This window comes from Tachyglossus aculeatus, chromosome X2, assembly GCF_015852505.1.
Source record: "Tachyglossus aculeatus isolate mTacAcu1 chromosome X2, mTacAcu1.pri, whole genome shotgun sequence".
NCBI lineage: Eukaryota > Metazoa > Chordata > Mammalia > Monotremata > Tachyglossidae > Tachyglossus > Tachyglossus aculeatus.
This window is the reverse complement of record NC_052100.1, coordinates 30701477-30709934: the sequence shown is the minus strand read 5'-3', so window position 1 is coordinate 30709934 and position 8458 is coordinate 30701477. Positions and strand designations below refer to the sequence as shown.

General features: G+C 50.3%; 1 protein-coding gene across 1 annotated transcript in view; it reads right to left on the bottom strand.

Moving 5' to 3' along the window:
* The window catches only part of TSHZ1 (teashirt zinc finger homeobox 1), a 53404-nt gene extending 52675 nt beyond the window's left edge, over window positions 1-729 (bottom strand). Inside the window, exon 1 of the mRNA XM_038771405.1 lies at window positions 324-729. Within this exon, the coding sequence (XP_038627333.1) occupies window positions 324-363 (40 nt within the window). The 5' untranslated portion in view covers window positions 364-729. The remainder of the gene's footprint in view (window positions 1-323) is intronic.
* Between the last annotated feature and the right edge of the window lie 7729 nt (window positions 730-8458).

The following is an 8458-nucleotide window of genomic DNA, read 5'->3' as shown; positions in this document are numbered from 1 at the left end:
GGGGGAGACAGAGAACAGAACCAAACGTACCAACAAAATAAAATAAGTAGGGAAGAAATGTACAAGTAAAATAAATAAATAAATAGAGTAATAACTGTCGATCAATAAATCCGATTGATTGACAGTAGATGTTGCCAACTTGCACTTCCCAAGCGCCCAGTCCAGTGCTCCGCACGCAGCAAGCGCTCGATAGATCCGACTGACTGACACCACCCCAGCGTTTCGAAGAGGGGTTGGCACGTAATAAGCGCCTAACGGATGCCCTTAGGATGCCCGCTGCTCCGCAGCCGGGCGCGGAGGGGGCGCGGGGGGGCTCGGGTTACCTGCGGAGCGCCGGGGTGCCTGCTGCTTCCTCCTCGGCATGCTGCCGCCCCACCGCCTTCACCGGACGCTGTGGGCCGGCCTCCCGCTCCGCGGTCGCCGGGGGCGGGAGCAGGAGAGCGAGGGCGACTTCTAGTCCCGCGCGCGGGCAAAAGTTTTCAGGTGCCTCCGGGGGATCCGGTGCTCCGAGGGTCCGGGCGCGGCGGCTCCCCGCGGGGCCGAGGGCGGGGCCGGCGGGCCGGGGCCTGGAGCCGCCGCCGCCCGCCCAACTCGCTCGGGAAACGCGGTCATTGACGGGGGTGGCTCCCGGCGGCTGGGCCCGGGGCTCGGCGAAGGCGGGCGGGAAGGTCTTCAGGAAGCGGCCGCGCATCTCAGTTCATGCAGCTGCAGCTTTGCGGCTCCATCCTCCGGTTCCATCCCTCCCCCCGCGCCCACCGGTCCGTCCCGGCCCCTTCCCCAGATCCAGCAGCCTCTCCTGCCCGCGCAACTTTGCGCGCGGGGCCTCTCCTTTTCGCCCTACCGCTCCGTCTGAGAGCGAGAAAGCAGGGCATAAATTGCAGAGCAACACACACACACACACGGCCCCCCCAAAAGGGAGGGTCACCCCCCGTTGGCCGGAGCGCCAACTCTCCCCCGGGGCTCCCCTCCGGCAGCGCACGCGGCTCCTTCCTCCACTAAAGGGAATACAGACACATGGTCTCGGGTGCTTTGGGTCGATCTCGGTCTTCACGCACCCCCCCCCCCCCCAAAAAAAAAGAACAAAAATAAAATAAGATTTTCTTTTAAAAAAAGAAAAACTCCCCTTTCAAAACACCCCCAATCCCGGAGCGTGTGTGCAGGGGAAAGACGGCATTCCCTGGCAGGGAGAGGTGGACGGGGAACTGTTCTCCCCCTTGAAACTCCTGGGAGGGGAAGAAGCCACTCTCCCTCCGCTCTCTTCTCAGTGAAATATAGCCCACACTCCGGATCCCAGAGCTTTCAGACAGTCTCAACTGATAGACAGACACATCGAGCTGCTTTTCCTGCCTCAGTCTTTACTCCTCCTCCTCCTGCCAACGTCACCCTGACAATTACAAATAGGTCTCACACAAACCGTACCTGTCAATCTTTTTAATTGCTTTGTTTTCTTTTTTTTTTTTCCAGGGCTAAACAATATGACTAAAAAGAAGTCTTAATACGGCATCACATAAAAGCTTTTGCAAATGAGGCAGACACTCGGGGGTTATGTTATTGTAAACCTACTTGGGAATGTTCTGTCTAACTGCATACCCGATGCAACACTTTGGCTCTGATCTGTGTGATCTGCCTGTACCCTGAGACACTTAAGACATTTCAGAGCGGCCCTGTAGTAAGGTACCTTGTGAATGTGCACCCCGCAACCCTTTACCCATGTTATATGACTATGTACTGGGCATCGCTTTAGTAATGCACTGTGTGATGTCGTGTTCTGAGCCACATTTCAACAATGTTTCATGTAACTAAGCAGCACCTAGCCTATCAGTCAGCCTATGTGACTATGTTCTGTGCAGCACCCTAGAGATAAGCTGGCTGGATGCACGTGCTGTGCAGCATTTTAGCACGGTACTTCAAGGTTACATACTGAGAAAACTTGTGCAACACTACAGTTATTTTGAGTGTGGCCGAACTATATAGCTCTTAGTAATGTTCCCTATCAAATGAATAAGCTCTAAATTCAAAAATCTGTTTCTAACGACACACGCATGCACACACCGCACACACACCCCCCACACCCCCAAAAAACGGGATTGAGGGTAGATCTGAAGTTGCAGCCCAACGTCACAAATATCAGGCCAGGAATACCGGCATACATAACCCCTCTGGCAGAGTTTTGGAGGCTGGGCTGCGGCAGGGGGTACCACATTACAAATACAAAACGAAGCAGCTATGGAACTATTTCCTCCCAGAAAAAAGAGAAGCAGCGTGGGCTTAATGAATACAGCATGGGTCTGGGAGAAGAACCTTGGTTCTAATTCCGTCTCCGCCACTTTCTGCTGTGTGACCTTGGGCAAGTCACTTCACTTCTCTGTGCCTCAGTTACTTCACCTGTAAAATGGGGATTAAGACTGGGACCCCTACGTACGACAGGGATTGTGTCCAACCTGATTACCCTGTGTCTATCCCAGCGCTTAGAACAGTGCCTGGCACATAGTAAGCGTTCAACAAACACCAAAAAAAAAGAACTGAATGGGTGCAGAGTCCATCTTAAAAAAGTAAAGGAACTGACCTTATGATGATGGGGGTGGGGGTGAGGGCAGTACAGCTGAGGAGGAATCCTAACCCAACCCCTTTCACCCCAATGTCAAGCTTGGATGAGTGCACTTCACTTGACTGCCCCAGTCACCCCAATGTCAAGCTTGGACGAGTGCACTTCACTTGGCTGGCCTTCTCCTTCTTTTCCTCCTCCTTTTCCTTTTGTCTCCTCTCTTCCCTTTCCTCTCCTCTCTTCCCTTTCCTCTCCTCTCTTCCCTTTCCTCCCCCACCACTCCCACTCTTTCCTTCCTGCTCACAGGAGGTCTAGGGAAGGAGCCTTAGAGGACAGAGACTGCTCCCAGGGAAGAGATAATAGAGCAGGGGCTGGGGCTAGGGTAGAGAGCAAGGCGGCTAGAGGCAGGGCAGTGGGGAAGAGAGAAAGAACAAGGCAAAAGCAGCTAGACAGGGAAAGGGCAAGATGGAAACAGGAGATAGAAAGAGAAGTTACGTGATCCCTATCACATCTCCCCACCTCCCCGCCTCATTCTCCCACCTCCCGCCCCGGCTCCTCAGCGGCGCCGCCGCCATGTCCACCGCCGGGCTCAAATCGGTGGACTACGAGGTGTCCGGCCAAGTGCAGGGCGTTTGCTTCAGAATGTACACAGAGTCCGAAGCTAAGAAAATGGGTCTGGTTGGTTGGATCAAGAACACCCGCCAAGGGACAGTCATCGGCCAAGTTCAGGGTCCTGAGGAGAAGGTGAATTCCACAAAGGAAGGCTGGGCTGAAAACTCCTCAAAGAAGACTAACTCCGAGAAGCAGCATGGCTCAGTGGAAAAGAGTACAGGCTTTGGAGGCAGAGGTCATGGGTTCAAATCCCAGCTCTGCCATTTGTCAGCTCTGTGACTTTGGGCAAGTCACTTAACTTCTCTGTATCTATGTATATATGTTTTTACATATTTATTACTCTATTTATTTTACTTGTACATAGCTATTCTATTTATTTTATTTTGTTAATATGTTTTGTTTTGTTCTCTGTCTCCCCCTTCTAGACTGTGAGCCCACTGTAGGGACTGTCTCTATATGTTGCCAACTTGTACTTCCCAAGCGCTTAGTACAGTGCTCTGCACACAGTAAGCGCTCAATAAATACAATTGATTGACTGATTCATCTCCTCCAAGAGGCCTTCCCTAAGCCCTCATTTTCTGTCCTCCCTTCTATGTCATCTGTGCTCTTGGATCTGTACCCCTTAACCACCTGAAATTCATCTCTCCCGAGGCCCAGAACACTTATGTACCTCTCCTTAATACTCTCCCATTTCCCCTATCTGTAATGTATTCTAATTTCTGTTTCCCTTCTAGACTGAAACCTCCTTGTAGGAAGGGATCGGGTCTGCTGATTCTGTTGAATTGTACTCTTCCAAGTACTTAGGACTGTGCTCTGCACCCTGTAAGCGCTTAATAAATACCACTGATTGACTGATTGATTGACTGAATGGGCAGGCGCTGAAAAAAGGAGACTCAGAAATGCATTTGTATTTGTGGATCATGGCACCCATAACCCTGCTCTCTCTGTGGTGAGAGAGATCCACATTTGGGACAGAATCAGGATGAGAAGCGGGGAGGTGGGAGTGGACTTATGTTTTAGAAAACTGATCTGGGCAGCAGAGTCCAAACATTGCTTTAGAAATACCTAAATGGCTGCTTCGCGAGGAACAGTGTGGTCTAGTGAAAAGAGCACTGGCCTGGGAGTTAGAGGACCTGAGTACTAATACCGAGCTCTGCCACTTGTCTGGTGAGTGACCTTGGGCAAGTGACTTAATTTCTCTGTGCCTCAGTTATCTCATTTGTAAAACAGAGATTAAGACTGTGAGCCCTACGTGGAACAGGGATTTTGCCCAATCTGTTTATTTTGTATCTACCCCAGCACTTAGTAAAGTGCCTGGCACATAGAACAAATACCATTAAAAAAGGATAGTTAAATCTTCCTATATACCTTGACTAGGTCTCCTCAAATCACTTGCCTGTCTATGTGTTTATGTGTGTGCTAGTGTCTTTGCATTCCCTCTAGAAAACCTTCCCCAATTGATGTCTGATACCTAAATTGGGTCTATCCAATAGCCCCCTTGACACTTGCCGATATCTTGATCTACTTATTCCTTTTATTTATCAATTCAGGTTTTCACACTCTTATTACCAATTGTTTCCCTGTGCTTCCTCCTGTTCACGCTATTTGTAAATTATTTTGGTCGATCTGTCTCACTTTAGATTGTAAACTCCTTGAGGATACAGACTGTGACTTCTTCTGTAGTCAATTAATGGTATTTATTGAGCAGTTACTGTGGGCAGAGCACCGTACTAAATGGGCAGAGCACTGTACTAAATGCTTGGGAGTGTACAATACTATAGACTGGGTAGATACAATCCCTGCCCTTAGCATTTTATAATCTAGAGGATTTCTGTACTGTCTTAAGCTCTTAGTTCAGTATTTTGTCTGTGTTTCCATCTCTTGATGTTGGTGTGTACCACTGTCTTTGGGTGCGTGACTTCCTCTGTGCTGTGTACATGCATTTGTTCAGCAGGGGGCAAGGAGGGTTCCATAAGTGCCTCTGGGAAGTCTTCTCCCAATCCTTCCTTATTCCCTTCCTCCTCTCCCATTGACCTAGGGCTGCTGTGGAGGGAAAGAGAAGGGGATGAAGGGCAAGATGGGCTGTAGCCCCTTGAGGTAGTTTGTGCCATTCAGACTCTGAACCCTACACTAAGGGGAGAGACAGCTTCCCTCTACCTTCCCCATGCCTCTCCTCAACTGGAGCATCATTTTGACTGGCTGGAACTACTGGGAGAAGGTACATGTGTAGCACGCAGTCACACCCAGGGTTGCTCACACACACTGTCATTATTACATTCTCATCCACTCAATCTCCTATATGCTGCCATGTCCTCCTTAACATGTTCTCCTGATCCCTTATTCCTACCCCAACACTCTCAGTGACAGGGCTGCTCGGTGGGTTGGACCAAGGACTGGAGACAGACAGCACAGGAGCACATCCATCATCATCATCATCATCAATCGTATTTATTGAGCGCTTACTATGTGCACAGCACTGTACTAAGCGCTTGGGAAGTACAAATTGGCAACATGTAGAGACAGTCCCTACCCAACGGTGGGCTCACAGTCTAAAAGGGGGAGACAGAGAACAAAACAAACATACTAACAAAATGAAATAGAATAGATATGTACAAGTAAAATAAATAAATAAATAAATAGAGTAATAAATATGTACAAACATATATACATATATACAGGTGCTGTGGGGAAGGGAAGGAGGTAGGATGGGGGGATGGAGAGGGGGACGAGGGGGAGAGGAAGGAAGGGGCAGTCACCCCTACACATTCAATAAAAAGGGACGAAGCAGCATGGTGTAGTGGATAGAGCATGGACCCGGGAATCAGAAGGTCAGGGGTTCTAATCCTGGGTGCACCATTTGTCTGCTGTGTGACCTTGGGCAAATCACTTCGCTTCCCTGAGCCTCAGTTACCTCATCTGTAAAACAGGGATTGAGACTGTGAGCCCCATGCAGGATAGAGACTGTGTCCAACTCAATTTGCTTGCAATCACCCCAGTGCTTAGTACAGTGTCTGGCACAAAGTACTTAACGAATACCACAATTATTATTGTTAACACACACACACCCTCTCAAAATCACTCAACCACGGAAGCAGCGTGGCTTAGTGGAAAGATCACGGGCTTGGGAGTCAGAGGACGAGTGTTCCAATCCCGACAGCGCCACTTGTCTGCTGTGTGACCTTGGGCAAGCCCCTTAACTTCTCTGTGCCTCAGTTCCCTCATCTGTAAAATGAGGGTGGAGACTGTGAGCCCCACATGGGACAACCTGATTAGCTTGTATCTACCCCAGCATCTAGAACAGTGATTGGCACACCGTCAGCGCTTAACTGCCCAGTGTGGGCGACAATTGTCTCTATTTCTGAATTGTACTTTCCAGGCGCTTAGTACAGTGCTCTGCACACAGTAAGCGCACAATAAACACAATTCAATGAATGAACAAATGCCATTATTACCATTATGTCCCCCACACACTGCCAGTCACCTCCATAGACCCCATCACTCTTGCCACTCGATCCCTGTCTGCCGCACACGCAGATGTTGTCACACAAAGTGGTGCACATGTACCTTGTCACCGGAAAAAACGGTTACACCCACACATTCCCCTTTTTTAAAAAAAAAAAACAGTCACACAAGCACATACACACTGAGGGTCTCCCGAAGCGGGGGCTAGTCCCCAATCTCATGAGCAGGCACAGTGGCTGGGCAGAGGAGGGGCCTCTTTGCTGGCACCCTCCCCTTGCCCGGGATTCCGGTGCCCCGTGGGCACCCATTGTCGCCAGGGATTGTCCCTCTTTATTGCTGTATTGTACCTTTCCAAGCGCTTAGTACAGTGCTGTGCACGACTGAATGAACGGTGAGCGCCCCCCGCCCGCGTTTATCTCTCTGTCTCTGCAAACCTCTTCATCTCTGGGCCTGTGGGCACAGCGGTCTCTGTCCATGCGTGTCTCTCGGGTTTTGGGTTTCAGGGGAGGTAGCTTTCTGCCCGGAGAGTTGTGCCAGCCCCTGGCATCATCATCATCATCATCATCAATCGTATTTATTGCGCGCTTACTATGTGCAGAGCACTGTACTGAGCGCTTGGGAAGTACAAATTGGCAACATATAAAGACAGTCCCTACCCAACAGTGGGCTCACAGTCTAAGAGGGGGGAGACAGAGAACAAAACCAAACATACTAACAAAATGAAATAAATAGAATAGATATGTACAAGTAAAATAAATAGAGTAATAAATATGTACAAACATATATACAGGTGCTGTGGTGAAGGGAAGGAGGTAAGATGGAGGGGATGGAGAGGGGGACGAGGGGGAGAGGAAGGAAGGGGCTCAGTCTGGGAAATCAGTCAATCAATCAATCGTATTGAGCGCTTACTGTGTGCAGAGCACTGTACTAAGCGCTTGGGAAGTCCAAGTTGGCAACATATAGAGGCAGTCCCTACCCAACAGTGGGCTGACAGTCTAAACTGGCAGATGCCAGTTTGATCTCTTCCTCCTCGCCTTCCCACCCTCTCCATCCTCTCCCCACCCACCCGCACCCAGGGTCACCCCTCTTCTTGGCGCCCACCCCATCACCCCCCGATCCCCATCAGGCCGCTCCTGCCCCTTGGAGCGGAGGAGAGAAGCAGCGTGGCCCAGTGGAAAGAGCCCGGACTTTGGAGTCAGAGGTCATGGGTTCAAATCCCTGCTCTGCCAATTGTCAGCTGGGTGACTTTGGGCAAGTCGCTTCACTTCTCTGGGCCTCAGTTACCTCATCTGTAAAATGGGGATTAAGACCGTGAGCCCCCTGAGGGCCAACCTGATCGCCTTGTAACTTCCCCAGCGCTTAGAAGAGTGCTTTGCACATAGTAAGCGCTTAATAAATGCCATTAAAAAAAAAGGAGGAGCAGCAGGGCAGGCGCCAGGGGCTCGTGCAATAGTGGCCCCGGGAGGCAGCAAACTTTTCTTTTTCCCCGCAGGTTCGTGGCATCCTGGGGACGTGCGTGCGGTGCCCGGAGGTCCGAGAGAGAGGGAGGGTGATAGGGCCTCTCGGGGTGACCTTCTCTCCGTCCTTGACCTTTAGAGGACCGAGAATGGGAGGGGACTCCAATCAATCAATCAATCGTATTTATTGAGTGCTTACTGTGTGCAGAGCACTGGACTAAGCGCTTGGGAAGTCCAAGTTCCCCCTTTCAGACTGTGAGCCCACTGTTGGGTAGGGACTGTCTCTATATGTTGCCAATTTGTACTTCCCAAGCGCTTAGTACAGTGCTCTGCACATTGTAAGCGCTCAGTAAATACGATTGATATCGTATTTATACGTATC